This window comes from Phacochoerus africanus, chromosome 6, assembly GCF_016906955.1.
Source record: "Phacochoerus africanus isolate WHEZ1 chromosome 6, ROS_Pafr_v1, whole genome shotgun sequence".
In the NCBI taxonomy this organism is placed as follows: Eukaryota; Metazoa; Chordata; class Mammalia; order Artiodactyla; family Suidae; genus Phacochoerus; species Phacochoerus africanus.
In genome coordinates, this window is record NC_062549.1 from 97,802,221 (window position 1) to 97,819,237 (window position 17,017).

Sequence of the window (17,017 nt, forward strand, 5' to 3'; positions counted from 1 at the left end):
TGACTACAACCACATCCCATGGCCCAAACCCCAAATACACGTGTGTAAATGAGAGAGGCCACTTTGATTTTTTAACAGCACCTCAGTTCTTACTGTTGTCAATTGTGTTGACTGTCTTACCTCTCCACTTGAGGTAGAAGCCACTTGAGGGAAGGAAGCTTATATAATCAACACTCTGTCCACGCACATAGATCCTACTGCGGATGTCTTCACTCTGCTGTCAATTAGCGAGGCCAGCAAGTATTTGGTGACTAGTTCCTCTGCCCACACATACCATCACTATACTTTGTCCTTTTTGGAAAGTATTCCAAATATTCAGTATTTCTCATTTCCTAGGAATCTAAAACCAGGAGTGAGCTCTCCTTCCACAAAGTCAATAATCTTCTTATGTAGGGCATTGGGTGCAGAAGAATAAGAAAGAGGGTGAGCTTGGGGATGGTGGGCAGAGAAAGTACCTCAGAGGAACTAGGGGCTGGAAGCCTCATTTCCTCCTGGAGAGCAGCTCCCCTCTATAGGCTTCTGAGTCATTATCCCCCCCCCCCAGTCTTTACCTCGCAGCGCTTGCTTCTGGCACGGCCTGAAGGAAAACAGAGCTGTGCCCACATTGGCCCAGCAAGGAGGGCCTGAAGAGAGCTCCCAGCTCCTCTTCCCTAAACCCTGCCTCTCCTCTCAGACTGAAACCTTCCATCTGGGGACCACAAACCAAGCGAAGGATTGGAGGTGTTTTGCTGCCTGCAGCTGTCTCCTCAACTGCTGACTGGGAGGAGGAGTGAGGGGAGTTCATTATAATTCATTTTTGTGAATGTTTAATATTTCAATTAATATGATTAGCCCCAAGCCTGAATGAGCAGCAGGGCGGCAGATCTGCTGACAAGACACAGAGTAATGAGATCAACGGGGCCGTGGGGTCTTCCTAGGCTCCATCCTCAGAGGGAGTGATCTGTTTAGCATCTCCATAAATACCAAGATCAGATTAGAAGGCAAGGGAAGGAGCAGGGGGTGGGGGGGAGAAGTGAGTGGAAAGTTACTTTCCAGATGTGTTTGCCTCTTGACTCCCTGGCACTGCCATTACATATTCTGACCACCCAGCACTGGGTTCTCTACCATCTCCCCCCACCCACCGATTTTAGAAGACCCTGCTGGGGGAACTGGGCATCCATATGATGACATGTAATCATGTTTACACACACACACACACACACACACACTCAAACCTACATACCTGTCAGAATGTGGCTTCAGGCTACAGAAATCAATGCTAAGGAAGGATGGAAGGTGGTTAATGGAGAGTCAAGTGGTAGAAGGAAGAATATCTCTCACCTCTCACCCAGGACTCTAATGAAGACACAGGAGAAAGAAAGGCCAGCCTCAACCCCTCCCCCCATTCCCACGAGGAGATTTGACAGGGGAGTACAGTGCATGGACTTGGGATCAGACTGTCCAGGCTCTGCACTCAACCTCTTTCTAGTGCGAACCTCTTTCTTAGGCAAGTCATTTAATCTGTGACTTGGCTTCCTCATCTTCACTAGAAGACAAAGATAGAACCTACATCGCAGGGTGGTGCCAAGGGTTAAACAAGTTAGTAAATATAAAGCACTTGGAACAATGCCTATGGCATAGATGGACACCAAAGAGCCATCTAAGGAATATCACCATTACTTCCCTTCTAGAAGAGAAGCCTGCCTGTCCAGATAGCCAAGGCATAGGAGCTGCTAGGATTCAGGCAGGACAGGTTTCAGAGACACCAGCACCACTGTGGAGACATCAGCCCCATCCTGGGGTGAAAGGATGGCTGGAGGCAGGGTGAGCCCAGGTCGGTGAGCACCTGATGGCAGGCAAGGGCTGCCCAGTCCAGGAGGTTTGATGTCAACAGACTCCCTGCATCGAGGGGGAGCTGTGAGTGAGCCCATGGAGGGGTCAAGCTCCCTCGAGAACAGGGAGCAAACTGATCATTTTTACAAGTATAGCTGTTTAGGAAAGTCATCGCCCCCCAAATGTATTTCCCGGTCCCTCTTTGTTACCTGACTCAATTACAGTCCCACGCATGGAATCTAAGTGGGGGTGGGGGTGGGGTGGGGGGAGACAGGCAGCAGAAGAAAAGAGTATTTGGGTTTCCTCTGCCCTAAAGGGGAGCTTGACAGCTGTGATTCTGCCCACTGAAGGAAGCAGGAACCTACTCTTGTCAAGAGGTTTTTTGCATTGACTGTTTTATTGAAGAAATATTTGTTAAGCTCCTACTACGTGTGAACAAGACACTGCGCTAGACGCTATGAACAGTAAAATGAATTAAACCACGGCATCCTGGTCTTCAAGGAGCTTACAAGTGCGAGCTCCTGCTGTCACCACCGCTGCCTCCCTGCCCACGCACTTATACACACAAACCCCCCAGAGGATGAGAAGGAGGAGTCGGCAATTGCCAGCAAGATCGAGTTTTTCTTGGTTCCTTTTCTGGAAAACACACGGATCTCTCTCTGCACTCAACTCACCCTGCTCACTCTTCCACACCCTCCTTTCCATCCTTCCCTTCGGGTTCTTTCTACCCTTTCCCCCAGGCTCTGCGACCTGCTTCCCTCCCCAGTACTCTCTTCTCCTCACCCGCCCCCAACCTGCCCAGCTGTCTCTATGCCATCTTCTTTCTCTCGGTTTCTTTCCTTGGCTCCCCACTCTCAGTCTCCCCAGATACCGGTTCCCTTCTCTTCCTCCCCCCAGCTCCCCTCTCCTGGGTCTTCTCTTCCAGCACCGGGGACAGCTCCAGCCCCCGGAACAATGGACCCCACCTTAGGGCTCCTCTATAAATTCTCCATCTTAGTGCCTTGCCTCACTCGTGATTGGGGAGTAAGGTGGGGGAAGGGTTATTATCAACAGGACCAGCTGCTCTTCTGGGGGTGGGAAGAGAGTCGGGAAGGAAGGAGATAGGAGGAGGGCGTGGCTCTTGTCTGGATTGTGCGTCCCTCTCCAGGGTAGAGAATTTGTATTCCACCCCTGAGACTGACATCACTGATGTCAGGGGAAAGGAGGTGGGAGTGGGGAGGGGGGTGTGGAGGGGGGAGGTTTTTGTTGAGGAGAGCGCGGCCGGAGAGCAGAGCTCCGGGACCCAGGTGACCGGGAAAGCAGGCAGCCCCAGCGGCGGGAGCAGCCGGCAGCAGCCCAGGCCCGGGGACCGGGGTGGGGGTGGGAGGGGGGCTGAGGGGAGGACCTGAAGGGGGGCGGCAGGGCCAAAGGGACCCCCCCCGGAGCTCTGCCGCCATCAGAGATCAAGCATCTGGCATCAGGGATCTTCGGACCCAGCAGAAGGATCAGCCACAGGGGAGGTGTCCTCCCGGGGAAGCCAGCGAGCGCTCCACCTGCCCCACATCAGGAGTGCCCTCCCCCACCCCCACCCCCACCCCCGACGCTGCTGACAAGCGTACCAGCACCCTAACCCCTCAGCCTCCATTCCCAGCGCCCTTCTCTGGCCCTTTCCTCCACCTCCAGCTCTTGTCTCAACCCCCAGTTCCCAGTGCCCCTGCTACCACCCTAACCCTCCAGGTCTTGGCCACACTGCTCCCCATCCTGGGATATTGGCCAGATCTCTGGGAGGGAGATCATTTGTTTGGGCTATGCCCCCTGGTGGCATGACAGTGTCTGCCTAGACCCCTGACCCTAGCCCTCAACTCCCAGGGCCTCCTTTGTGTGCAGCGCTGCCCTCTGCTCAGCACTGTGGTTGGGGGCCAAAGGGAAAGCCAGCCCCGGCTGGGCCCCAGCCCCGGCCACTTGCCTCCTTGCTGGGCAGCCCCCCCCTGGCCTTCGGGCCTCTCCCTGCTCCCCTCGGCCCCTTCTCGTGGGCCGCCCCAATGAAGGAGCCGGATGCCATCAAGCTGTTTGTGGGGCAGATCCCGAGGCATCTGGAGGAAAAGGACCTGAAACCCATCTTCGAACAGTTTGGTCGGATCTTCGAGCTGACTGTCATCAAGGACAAGTACACCGGGCTGCACAAGGGTGAGGGGTCATGCCAGGCTGGAGAGGCTTCAGGGAGTGGGCTGGGGGGCTGGGAGGCTGGGAGGAGGGGGCAAGCCAGGCTGGAGGGATGGAGGGGCTGGAAAAAAATGGATCTGGTTGGGAAGGAAAAGAGTTGAGGGGCTGGGGAGTGTGGATGGAGGAGCTAGAGGAGAACTCAGCCAGGGTGACCAGGGCACTCCTGATGGAGGACTAAGGAGAGCCTCCTGGGGGGAAGAGTTAGTTGTCAAAGGGGCTGCAGAGATGTGGATCTCAGAGCTGAGGGGAATAATGTCGTGGATAAACTCAAGGAAGGATAGAGGAACAAGACAGCTGGTTTGAGAGATAAGGAGCTGGGCGGGTGTGTGTGTGTATGAGCGTGTGTGCGTGTGCACACACACACACATACACACACACAAGGTTGAGAGTCTTAGTAGCCTCAGATACTACTGGGATGGGGGTTGGGATGCAGAGTCAGGTGCTCAACCTGGAAAGAGTGGATGGACAGGGACTGGGCAGGGCAGTTTCAGGAGTAAAGAGAGGGACCTGGGAAACAGTGTGCAAAGGACAGAGATTGGTAAAGATCTGGGAAGTGTGGGGGACTGGAAAGTTAAGAGAGCTGGGGGGAAGAGAGGCTGAGCCTCTGGCCTAAGGGCTGTGGGGCTAGGCAGGGTCAGGCGGGTCAGGACTTGGAGAGCTCCAGGCACTGGGACTGTGCAGCCACCCCATCCACCAGCCCAGGGACCTCCTGCTACCCTCTCTTCCCTTTCCTTCTCTAGTCCACTCTCCACCCTCCACCTGCCTCCTCTGGAGTTGGGAAGGAGGAAATAGGGGACAGGGGATAGGAGAGGGGTGACGGTGACAAGATGGAGGAGGTGGAGGTGAAGAAGAAAGAGGAAAAGAGACCAGCTAAGGGAGAGAGGAAGCCACACTACACACACTCGTCTGAGATCACATGCCCCTCTCCTCCCCCCACACCACAGCCCTGGCTCCCGACAGCCCAAGCGCTCTCCCGCGTCCAGCACCCCGCCGCCGCCGTGCAAGCCTCCCAGCCTCTGGGTCTCTGCCCCATGCCCATCAGCCCAGAGACTCCCGAGGCAGAAGGTTTGCCCCCTCTCAGGCAGGCAGAAGGCAGCCAGAAGGGACATGCGCCCTAGTTCCCAGTCTCGTGGGAGGGGGAGGCCTTTTAGGGAGGGGAGACCGGGGACTCCCCCCGGACCTGGTCTCTCGGCCCCTGTCCCTCCTCAGGATGTGCCTTCCTGACATACTGTGCCCGCGATTCAGCCCTGAAGGCCCAGAGCGCCCTGCACGAACAGAAGACGCTTCCAGGGGTGAGTCCCGGCCGTAACAGGGCTAGGGGGCTGCGAAGGGCCTTAGAGGGGGCACCACTTTCCCAGGACACAGAGCATCCTTTCACCTCTTCTCAGCACCAGAAGCCCCTTCCTTCTTCTAACATCCCTCTTCCTCGCTGAAGATGCATGTGATGCTCCCCACTAAGAGAGAAGGAAAAGAGCGGTTAGCAGACTAAATGTAAACTTCAAAAAATGCAAGCAGAGGCCGCCCCTTCCCCACTTCCCAACCTGCCCCTGGGGCGACCCTTAGAGGGAGGACTTAGCTGGTTGGGAGAAGACTTCGTTCACCAAGTGCGGGCAGAAAGAGAAGGAGGCACGCAAGCGCTCTTTTGTGTTGGGGGGGTAGGAAATCTGGCTGTGAGGTGGGGGAGGGGTGCCCGAAGCCTGAGATGGGGGGAGGGGGCCTGCTGGACTGGCACCTCTGTGCTGACTTCTGAGCTGGGACAGGCTCATGGCTCCCTGGAAAAGCCTCGGGACAGTGGCACAGGGCATCAGGGGACATCAGGGGGCATCAGGGCCTGGTGAGCCTGAGTTCACCATACGGAGGCGGGCAGGGGGCAGCAGGCAGGGGCAGGGGCAGGGGCAGCCATCAGTGCGGAGATCCGCCAAGTGTGCCCAGGGAGGCAGGGGTGGCCTCTGTCGTGGCCTCCCTCCTGCAAGGTCAGAGCTCTTTGTCTTCTCATCCAGGCTTGCAGCTTGTTCCTGGCCTGGGCTGGCAAGGGTAGGAATAAGGAATCTCAGACTGCCCCCACATACATGTACTGGGGGGAAGGATGAGCCATTCCCTTTCAATAGCCATCTGCTTCTGCTGTGTCCCCTGGAAAGTACCTCCTGAGAACGAACTCCATCCTTCCCTCCAGCCAACACGTGCAAAACACAGTCTGCGCGCTGGAGACACACCTGTCACCTCCTCACCTTCTTTCCCGGGTGGGAAATGGAGATGGAGCCTGATTCTCCAGCTCTTCCTGGGAGGAAAACAGACAAAATAGATGGGAAAGAGGGTAGGGAGATCAAGAAAAATTAGAACTGTTTCCACCGCTCCCAACTTCAAGCCCTCCATAGGTCTGTGACCCCCTCCCTGGGTCCCCACCCTGAGAACACTGGGAAAGCAGATCCACTGCCAGCTCCCTGCTTTCAAGGGCAAGGCAGCCCAGAACCACCATCGCCCACAGAGTTAAGGATCCGTGCATGTGTGAGCAGGCCTGGGATCCCAGGAGCACGTGTGTGTGTGTGTGTGTGTGTGTGTGTTTGTGTGTGCGCGCACGCACGCATGCATCCCAGGAAGCCTGGTTCCCATTGCCTGACCTTGCAACTCCCTCTCCCTTTCTTCTGTGAAGGCCCTTCACAAATCAAGTTTTCATCTCCATTGCTGTTTTTTCTATTGCCTCTTATCTCTCAGAGCCCCTTCGGAAACCAGAGGGGTGGAGAAGGTAGAGAGCAGGGGGCCTGCAGTGGAGACGTGGGTGAGAGCTACCGCCCAGGTGGGCAGGAGCCCCAGGGCCCTCTGTGCCAGCTGGAGACTTCTGCCCTGACTCTGTCCCCCTCTGGCCACCTGTGTGGCTCAGGCAGGGCTCCTTCCTGGGTGTAGGAAGGCACTGCCTCCTCTTCCTGAGGAAATAAGCCCTAGGGTGGGAGGCAATCAAGAGGCTCACCCTGGTTGATAACTGTCTCCCCCACCCCAAGCTCCCAGGTGAGGCTGAGTCCCCCACTTTGGCCCTTGCCCCAGGAGACCGAATCCAGCAGCACCAGTCAGAGCCTTTGGTAGGAAATGAGGGATTTTTTTTCTCCAAAGGGGCCCCCATGCTGGGGGTTTCGGGGAGCAGACCAGGGCGGTAGATGCCCATCACCAAGCTGTGCCTGACCCTGTTTGCCCCAGGTCTCTTCTCAGGCACCTGCCTTCCTGGCAGCATTGTTTCCCCTCAGATTGTCCTTGAGTTTGTGAGTGTGCATGTGTGTCCAGTGTGTCAGCTTTTGCACAATTGTGTTGGGACCTTCCTCCTCCTCTCTAATCTCTGTGCCCTCTGACTGCAGCTTCTTTCTTTACTGGAGGCGTTTAGCCCTCTCCTTTTTCCCCATCTTTGTCACCCTGGAATCTAGAAAGATGGGAGCTAAGCCCATCTCCTCCTCCCTCCCCTAAGTGTTCCTAAGGCAGGCTCTGTCACAGGGCCCTGGATTCTTCCTGAGAGTAGGGTGTGGCCTCCTGGAGGTGATGGTGTCAGGAACTCCCTCAGTCTGGCCTGCCCCTCCCCTCCACTTGGGCCAAAATCCCCTCAGGGGCCATGGGTCCTGCCTGTCAGCTTGCTGGGGGTTTTATTTCCGCTTTTTTTTTTTAATTACTCAAATGAATTTATCACATCTGTAGTTGTATAATGAACCTAACAATCTGATTTCACAGGATTATTTCCATCCCACAGCCCAAGCACATCCCCCCACCCCCAAACTGAGACCTGCCCCTCCCCCTCTACTTGGGCCAAAATCCCCCTCAGGGGCCATGGGTCCTGCCTGTCAGCTTGCTGTTGGGCAGGTGAGTTCTGGCTCCAGGGAGAAGACCTATGCTGCCTGGGACACCAAGTACAAGTCTGGAGCCAGGAGTGGCTGGGCATGAGGCCTGTGCCCTCAGGAAAATTAGATTTTGTGGGCATGGGGAGCTCTTCTTGGGAAGAAGGGTCTTTGCTATTGGTGAGAGAGACTTATTAACAAGTGGCCAGGTTGATGGGGGGTGTCTCAGAGACACCTGGTTGGAGTAGAAATAGCCCCTTCTTCCTTGGGAGGCCCTGGGGAGGGCTTATCACCTGGCAGGTGGTAGCTAGGGAAGCAAGGCCCGGGTTGCCAGGTAAACAGGGCCCAGCTGGACTCGGGGGAGGGGGCAGGTGTGCCGAGCTGAGCTAACAAAGGCTGAGCTTCCCACAGGAAGTGCCAGGCCAAGGAGAGGCTGGGAATGGGGCACTGGGGGCCGCGGAGGGAGCCGTCTGCTGTAGGGGTGTGGGCAGAGCCTCCGTCAACCTGGGCTGTGCTGTGGTCTGTGCACTTGTGTGTGTGTTTGTGCGAATCCATATCAGCTGTGGATATTTATTGATATGCTATTTTTGTGCCTGGGAGCCTCGCAGGGAGGGAGCGCCATCCTTTCTCTCTGGATCCCAGGTTCCCCATCCCCAACTAGAACAGTAAGTCCCCAGGGGCCTGTGGGGAAGAGGTTAGTGCCTAGCTTTAGAAGTCCCGGAAGCTGTGACTGCGGTTCTGATCCCACCTCTTCTGCAGTGGGGGTGGGGGGACTGGCTGCTGAGATGCCCAAGAGGCTTCCTGATGGCTTTGACCCGAGTACAGGAGAGGAGAGTGAAAGACCAAGCAAGAGCCCTGAGCATCGGCCCTTGCTACACACACACACACCCACCCCTGAGGAGATTGAATCTCTGATGGGATAATCCCAGATTGGTGGAGGATAAAGCTGGGGCAGATTGGCCAGAGGATTTGTGTGACTGTTACCCCCCCCTCCCCTACCAGCTGCTCTCAGATCCAGGGACTGGGGGGGGAGGGGTGGACAGGGAGGGAGTATTGGTTGAGGTGGGGCCTAGATTCCGGCAGAGTCCAGCCAGACTATATGGCGTGATCTGACGCCTGGGAAGAGGGTGCAGGGTGAGTAGAGGCAGGAGCAACTATTATTTCTGCTCTTCTCTGTGTTAAATGCTGACGCACAAGATCTCCAAGGCCGCCCCATCCAGCCCATTTTACAGATAAGGAAGCTGAGGCCTAGAGGAGAGAAATGACTTGTCCAAGGTCACCCAGCTCGTGAGTAACAGGGCCGGTCCTGGAAGTCCAGCGCCTTTCCTGAGGGTAACTTTAACCCCACCCTCAGAATATAGATGAATGGCTTCTTCTGTTTACTTATTTTTGGTCACTAGAACTAGGTCTGCTCCACCATGACATGAGTGGGGTGACCAGGTGTGGCTCCAGGGGTCAAAGTCTTCAGTAGCAAAATATTTTCAGACATGAAATACTGAGTCCTTCCCCTCCCTCTCCAGTTCCTAAGATGCTGCCCACTGAGGTTAAGGAAATCAACCTGCAGGCTTCATTCCCAAGTCCTCTCACCAGACAGGAACAGGGAGAGGGAAACTGCATTTCCACCGGAGGCTGAACAAAGGGAGATGCTGCAGGAGTAGGGGAGAGGGGAGAGCTCGGTAGGACTTCCGGGGTACAGGGTACCAGGAGAATGAGCACGGGACAATTCCTCCTTGAGAGCTGTCTCAGCCGTGAGACATCAAGGATTTGATCTGGAAAAGGAAGGCAGGAGCCTGGACAGCACGGCCCCTCCCTCCAGAATCAGGAAGCTCTCCTGGGCCCCTCCCCCACCTCCCAGCCCCCACTAAATCCTCCACCCCCTGCATACCCTGTTCCCACCCCCCTCCCCACTCCTTCTCCGGGTGTGTGGAGCAGCAGAAGTGATGACGTCACCACGGTCGCCAGGGCGACGGGGACGGATAAATCAGGCTGAGTGGGCGGTTGCCATGGCGCGCATTCTTCCGTTGCCACGGAGACTGGGCATCTGCTCCCTTTGTGCTGCCCGAGTGCCTTCCCCCGGGGTCAAGGGGTGCAGAGGGGGCAGAAAGAGAGGCAGACACACCTCCAGGGGTCAGAAGAAGTCCGGGCATCTGTAGGGTCTCCCTCAGTCTAGAGTCCTCCTTGGGGCTGCTGGATGGGTGGCCTCTGTAGCTCCTACTTTGTAGAACTGAGGCAGCTCCTGACGAATAGCCCTTGGGTTGGGGCCCATCTCAGACCTGGGCCCCTCTGGGCAGCCCCACTCTCTCCCTCAGGACAGCAGTACCTCCCCCAGGCCCAACCATCTGGGGCCCTACCTGAGCTTGGAGTCGTGTTCCACACGCATCCTCCCCTACATCGTCTCCTTCCACTGCCTCTAATCCTCTGGGTCCTAATTCCAAACGAGACTAAGCCCCATCCCTTCCTTCCCACCAGCAGTTCAGAGGGCTGGGCCTGGGCTCACTCCCTGCAGCCTCTCCAGTCCGGCGTGGGGAGGGCTCTCTGGGTGTCCAGAGGAGGGTGCCAGCAGTTGCCTTCTCTTCTTCCCTTTAGATGAACAGGCCCATCCAGGTCAAGCCAGCCGACAGCGAGAGCCGTGGAGGTAGGTTCTGTCCCTTGGCCACAGTCCTTCTTCTCAATCCCCAGGCCCAGGGTTTGGAGTAGCTGAGGGGCAGGTTTTCCTGAGGAAGGGAGTCTGAGAATTCTGGAGGGTTCCCAGTCAAGGTGGGCATAGGAGTCAGCGAGGCGAGAGGGGCTGTGAGCTCACCCATTACAGAGATGGCAAAACTGAGGCCCAGAGTGGCGTGCAAGGCAGTCCTTCAGAACTGGCATGTGACCTCTGTGTAACTGCAGCCCATCCCCCACCATCATATCCTAAGCGCCATGGGTCCCAGGGTGAGGGGGCTTCCAGGGAAGAGTTGAAGGTGAGGAGCAGGGCTGGAAAAGCAGCCAGGAGGCCCTGAACCTACCCTTCCTCCTGTCCCTACCCCCCAGAAGACCGGAAGCTCTTTGTGGGGATGCTAGGGAAGCAGCAGACAGATGAAGACGTCCGGAAGATGTTCGAGCCTTTCGGGACCATAGACGAGTGCACTGTGCTCCGGGGCCCAGACGGCACCAGCAAAGGTAGCCACCCGTCTGCCACCCGCCCCCCCCCCCAGGGCCTCCGCCTTCCTGCCCCTCCCACATTTTCCTCAGGCAGTGGGGGCCCTCCAGCATGGACACTCACCCTTTCCTTGTCCCTCTTAAATGCTCCAGGCTGCGCCTTCGTGAAGTTCCAGACCCATGCCGAGGCCCAGGCGGCCATCAACACCCTTCACAGCAGCCGGACCCTGCCGGTGAGCCCTGCTGCCCAGCCCTCGGGCCTCTTCCAGCCTCGCTGGGCCCACACCAGACCCTGGCTCAGAGGGGACAGTCCATTCCGGATAGGGCCTCTGAGTTTATTCCAAAAGAATTTTCTGGCAGGAGAATCAAACCTCTTAGGGAACAAGCATCACCTTTCAAATAACTCCTCCCTGTTTCTTGTTCACCACGCCTGTGCCTCATCTTCGGTCCACATGCCCTCACGCTCCTCTCCTCCCTCCTCCATCCCTCAGCCTCCTCCACCTCACACCTCTTCTCCCACGCTTCCCATACCCCACCCCTGGCTGGACATCAGGACATGTGCTTAGAGGCCCCACGTGACCTCTGCACACTCATCCCACTGCCCCCGCACAGCAAACGTCTCAAACGGAACTGGCTGGCTCCCAAGGAGGTGAGCCTCTCATAACTCAGGTTCTTCAGCAGAGACTGGACAAAAGCACTTAGCAGGGATTTGGGTGCTAGGATGCAGCTGCAGGTAGAGAGCTGCATTCCAGAGCATAGGGTTCTACAACCTTGCAAAGGTTCCAGGCTGGTTTTTCTAGGTGTGGGCTGCTATTCAGCTTCAAGGCTGCATCCCTTGAGCACACCATGAGGAGGGACATGGGGGTGGGGGTGAGGTGAGGGAGTAGCTACCGGGCAAGATGAGCTCAAAGGTTTGTTGCTGCTGACGCGCCCTGGGGATGATTTCCGGCTCAGAATCCTCCTGGAGAAGCCAGGAATGCCCTCTGCCTTCCGGTAGCTCTCTCCCCTTTTAAGCACATGCCCTCACATTCCTTGATGTTTTCTAGTCTCTCACACAGCCTGGTACAGGGGAGGGGTGGGACGAAAGTTTCCCCACTTGACATAAGAACAACGATGGCTGCCCTCCCAAAGAGGCCAAGCCATGCGAGATGGACTTGGGGCCAGGTCCTGAGGGCTCTGGGGAGGAGAGACCCCCCAACTCCATCCCGCTGACCTCATGCGGGGCTGGTGCCCAGGGTGCCTCGTCCAGCCTGGTGGTGAAGTTTGCTGACACGGAGAAGGAGCGAGGTCTCCGCCGAATGCAGCAGGTGGCCACCCAGCTGGGCATGTTCAGCCCCATCGCCCTCCAGTTTGGAGCCTACAGCGCCTACACCCAGGCCGTGAGCACTGCCCCTCGGGGCCGGGCCTGGCCCACCCCTACCCTGGCCTCCTGTCGTGTCCCCACCCTCCCAATGCCAAGGTCCGGGGCTGGGAGGGGACCCAGGCCAGGGTGCAGGGGAGCTAGCCCCACTCTCTCTCCTCCCCTGTCCCCAGCTGATGCAGCAGCAGGCGGCCCTGGTAGCGGCTCACAGTGCCTACCTCAGCCCCATGGCCACCATGGCTGCCGTGCAGATGCAGCACATGGCCGCCATCAATGCCAATGGCCTCATCGCCACCCCCATCACCCCATCCTCAGGTACGGCCCAGGCCGGGCTGGGCAGGGTGTGAATGGGGCAGGTCAGAACCACGCCGTGGTGGGGATGGGGAGAGGGGCATATGGCTCAGGGTAGCCGTGGGGCCTGGGAGAGGTCAGGGGTCAGAGAGTAGCCTGCCTCCTCCCCTCTGCCCTCAGACTTACTGACCAGTTTTCTGCTGACATTTGTGTGTCCACTTCTCTGCTCTGTCTCTGCCGATTTCTCCTCCCCAGGAACCAGCACCCCTCCTGCCATCGCTGCCACGCCTGTCTCTGCGATCCCTGCTGCCCTGGGCGTCAACGGCTACAGCCCGGTGCCCACCCAGCCCACTGGGCAGCCTGCCCCTGATGCTCTGTATCCCAACGGGGTCCACCCCTACCCAGGTGGGGTTCTCTGCCTGCCCACCCCTCTCCCCAGCAACAATCCCAGCCACCACTCTCACTGCAGGCAGGTGTGACACACCCTTCCTCTCCAGGCTTTGGGGTTATAAGGCACTTTCTCCTGCTATTAGCTTGGGTGGGGTGTTCCTTCCGCGTCTCAGCCAGGGAAGCTGAGGTGTAGAGAGGCCAAGTGACTTGGCCAAGGTGTAGAGCGCTGAACAGCCAGTCACAGACTCAGGTCTTGCTAATGCCTGGCCCTCCCCTCTTCCCATGGCTCTGTGCCTTTCTGCTTTCTCATTTCACAACGCATGCTCTCCCACGAGGCTCTCCTCCCCACCTGCTGGGCCTCTGCTCCAAGAGCCACTGGTGGGGCTCCCAGCTGCGTGGTAGCCCCACTCTCATGGTCAGTGCTGCTCTCCCCAGCTCAGAGCCCCGCGGCCCCCGTGGACCCCCTGCAGCAGGCCTACGCGGGGATGCAGCACTACACAGGTGAGGAGCCCCGGCCCCAGTGGAAGTGTTGGCAAGAGGAAAAGGGGCCCAGAAGTTGGGCCTGGGCTTCATGGTCCCCACCAACCACGCCCGCGGACTCACTGACAGGCCGTACCTGTGAGATGCGCCTTTATGGGTGGTGCACCACGGTCTGAGGCAGCTCCTCCTCTGGCATCTTAGGGCCCAGCCCTGTCCACTCCATCGGCCTGGGCTAGGGGGAGGGACACTGGGTTGGCTGGAAGGGCTGGGGGCATCTCAGGAACCCCATCTGTGCTCTCTGTTCCCCCCCGCCAGCAGCCTACCCGGCAGCCTACAGCCTGGTGGCACCTGCGTTCCCACAGCCTCCTGCCCTGGTGGCCCAGCAGCCCCCGCCTCCTCCTCAGCAGCAGCAGCAGCAGCAGCAACAGCAGCAGCAGCAGCAACGGGAAGGTGTGGCCTAGTCCTGGGGGAGAGTGTTCAGGGATGGGGTGCTCCTGCTGGGGGCTCCAAGGCCAGCTCTGTCTGGCCCCATATGTGGGGATGAGACTGGAGAGGGGTGGCTGGCGCCCTGGCCCACAGCTTCGGGGCTGCCTTCCCTGGTCCCTCGCGCCTTGTCTGTCTCCCAGACATGGAGCTCTTCCTTCCTTCTCTGCTGCCACCCAGGCCCTGACGGCTGCAACATCTTCATCTACCACCTGCCCCAGGAGTTCACTGACTCAGAGATCCTGCAGATGTTTGTCCCCTTTGGCCACGTCATCTCAGCCAAAGTCTTTGTTGATCGGGCCACCAATCAGAGCAAGTGTTTTGGTAAGAACAGGATGATCCAAAAGATAAAATATGGCCCAGGTGAGGACAAGGTCTGATACATTTGAAAGCACTTATGGTTGCAGTGGGCCCAATATTTGAAATCCAGATTGTGCAAAGGTCTGAAAGACCCATTTTTTTCTTTTACACTCCCAACACCCCACACCTGCCTCTGTCATCTCTTCCTCCAGAAAACTACAGCTTCACCTTTTTCCTTAGGAACGGGTCAAATCCATGCTCTCTGAGGAAGTTGTTTTCAAAAGGAAGGCTTAGGGAGCAGGGTTTAGTTGCCTTCACTCTTTGAAAGCTGCTTTGGGAAAGACTTCAGAAGTCATTTAGGGTCTGGAGTGGAGCTTTCAAAGGACAGGTTCTGAGCTCTCCAGGCCAAGGAAGGGGGTTGCCCCTCAAAGAATGCGGAAAGGAGCATCCTGGGGTGTGCAGGAGGCTAGACTGGACTCATTCACTCAACCTGTCAATGACTTACTGAACGCCTACTGTGTCCTGGGCAGTTTTTCTGGGCATTTGGGAGACCTGGAGGAAGTAGGGGGGTGATGGGAAAGCAAAGAGCAGGCCTTGGTCTAAGCACAGAAGAGTGAGGAGGCCAGGGCAAGCTTTATGCCCCTCTTACCTCAGGCTTTGTGAGTTTCGACAATCCAGCCAGTGCCCAGGCTGCCATCCAGGCCATGAACGGTTTCCAGATTGGCATGAAGCGCCTCAAAGTCCAGCTAAAGCGACCCAAGGATGCCAACCGGCCCTACTGAGGGCCCCCAGGTGGGTCCTGCTCCCTTCCTGTGACCTCTCCAGCTCCCTCACACCACAGCCAGGACCCTCACTTGGACTTCCCCCACCCCCTTTCCCACCACCCTCAGGATACCCAGCCCTGACTCTGGGCGCTTGAAGCAGGGATCTGGAGCAGCTTTCTCAGCTGTTTTTCAGTCATCCATGTCTCTCTCTCTCTCACACACACACACACTCACACACTGTGACCCCAGAGCCAAGTCTGTCTGTATCTGTGTCCACCCCCTAGAACTTCCCCGATATTTGTTCTCGTCTGTCCGGTCAGTGTCCATGTGTCTTGTGTCTCTCTCTTTCTGGTTTTCCTTTGGGTTGAAGTAGAATTAGGGGAGTAGGGTTTGGGGAAATAGGGGGCTGGTTTAGGGTAGTGGAGGGCCCTAGAACCACTGGCTCCTAGAATATCTGTCCTGAGAAGCGAGGACATCAGGCCCGGTGCCCTGGACCCCGGGTGATTTCCCCCGTGGGACAGTGGAGTCCGAGCATCAGGCCTCTGGGGAGCAGCTTTGGCTCAGGTGGAGGCAGCTGAAGGTGCTGGACTGCCTGTCAATCTCACTTATCAGGTCCCCTCCACTCCATCACCGGCCACCACCTCAACCTCATGGCCGCAGAGCTGTGAGCTTTGATTACTTTTGTGTTGTTTAATCTCCTTTGGACCAAACCCCTAAGAAAACACAACCCCAAAACAATACCCACATTTTCTGTTTTTCCCCCTTTCCCCCCAATCCTGGCTGCTTAACTCCCCCCACCCTGGGGGGCCCCCCAGCCCAGGGCCCGTGTCCATTGTCGGCCGAAGCCCCCATCCCCGGACCCCTGCTCCGGGCCCCTGTAAGTTGCATGGAACGAGCGTGTTGTCTTTGGAGCCGATTGTTTGTTATTTGGGGAGGGAGCCGCGGAGGGAAGCGCCCCCCAGCCCAGGGTCAGGGCTGGGGGCAGCTCGCGGGATGTGCTTGGTCAACAGTGGTTGGTGACTGTGGTCCGTGTTCTGTGCATTTCTCTCTTGCTTTCTTTGTTCCTTTCCAAAAAGGAATGAGAGCACCCCCCAGGGGCTAGGGGGTCTCACCCCTTGAGACTCCAGCCCCAAGCCCAGCCCTGGTTCCACCCTGGCCTGCTCTGCCGCCCTTTTGCGGATGCCCCCTTGCTCTTTTTCCAGGTGTCTGTTCCTACACTGCACCCCTCCTCCTTTCTCCGAGTCACCTCTGCCTGCCTGTTTGTTGTCTCATTTCTTTGCCTCTCCTCCTCCAGTCTGTCTCCTTATCTTCCAGTCTCTCTCTTTTTCTCACGGGGTGTTTGAATATTTCCTTCCTAATATCCTTTGGTTTCTTGTAATCACCAGCCCCTCCCTCCCTCGCCCTCCCTCCCTGCCCCTTGTCGAATGGCTGGGGGCCCAGATGGTTCAGTCTGGACGAGGCCTTTGTGATGACTGCCTTCCTCAGCCACCTCTGCTCCCCCAGGGCCTGCGACCTGCATCGGGTACTGTGTTCCCCGCAGCTTCACCCACGTTTCCTTCCTTTCACAGGTCTGGAGACACCAGAGGAAGGGGCACCTCACCCCCTCTCCCCACGACTGGCCCCAGCCCTCTCTGCACATCTGCCCTGGGCCTTGACTGGGCTTGGGCAAACGCTGCTTCATGGCCCTTGGGGGCACAGGACACCGGCCTGCTGCCACCACCCCCGTCTCCCCTGAAGGGCCTGTTTCCTCCCAGGTGCCCTTTTGGCCTTGTGAGGGAGCAAGGAACAGGCTCGAAGGCTCCGGGGTACCTGCCCTCTGATGGGGCTCCTGTGCCGGGCCTTGTGCGCCCAGCTCTCGCACTTGCCTCCCCCACCAGTGGGCCTGTTCTACCTGTGCTGCCGGGAGGGCAGCAGGGGCCTCCCCCACTCGCCCCAGCTCCCCCAGCCCCAGCCTCTTCCCCTCAAGAGGGGTTTCTCAGAAGCTGGTT

The 17,017-nt window shown here is 57.7% G+C and overlaps 1 protein-coding gene across 1 annotated transcript; it reads left to right on the forward strand.

The window, feature by feature from the left end:
* Positions 1 to 3,393: 3,393 nt before the first annotated feature.
* Positions 3,394 to 16,658, forward strand: CELF3 (CUGBP Elav-like family member 3). The gene is made up of 13 exons (XM_047784653.1): positions 3,394 to 3,978; positions 5,224 to 5,306; positions 10,413 to 10,461; positions 10,854 to 10,982; positions 11,115 to 11,194; positions 12,197 to 12,340; positions 12,495 to 12,636; positions 12,868 to 13,017; positions 13,438 to 13,503; positions 13,798 to 13,932; positions 14,146 to 14,289; positions 14,920 to 15,057; positions 16,598 to 16,658. The coding sequence occupies exons 1-12, from the start codon at positions 3,834 to 3,836 to the stop codon at positions 15,045 to 15,047; spliced, it is 1,395 nt and encodes a 464-aa protein (XP_047640609.1). The 5' UTR covers positions 3,394 to 3,833; the 3' UTR covers positions 15,048 to 15,057; positions 16,598 to 16,658.
* Positions 16,659 to 17,017: the final 359 nt, after the last annotated feature.

Coding starts and splice junctions, on each gene's coding strand:
- CELF3 (XM_047784653.1), top strand. CDS start 3,834: ATGAAGGAGCCGGATGCCATCAAGCTGTTTGTGGGGCAGATCCCGAGG. Junction 10,462..10,853: donor CGACAGCGAGAGCCGTGGAG/GTAGGTTCTGTC, acceptor CCTACCCCCCAG/AAGACCGGAAGCTCTTTGTG. Junction 13,018..13,437: donor CGGGGTCCACCCCTACCCAG/GTGGGGTTCTCT, acceptor TGCTCTCCCCAG/CTCAGAGCCCCGCGGCCCCC.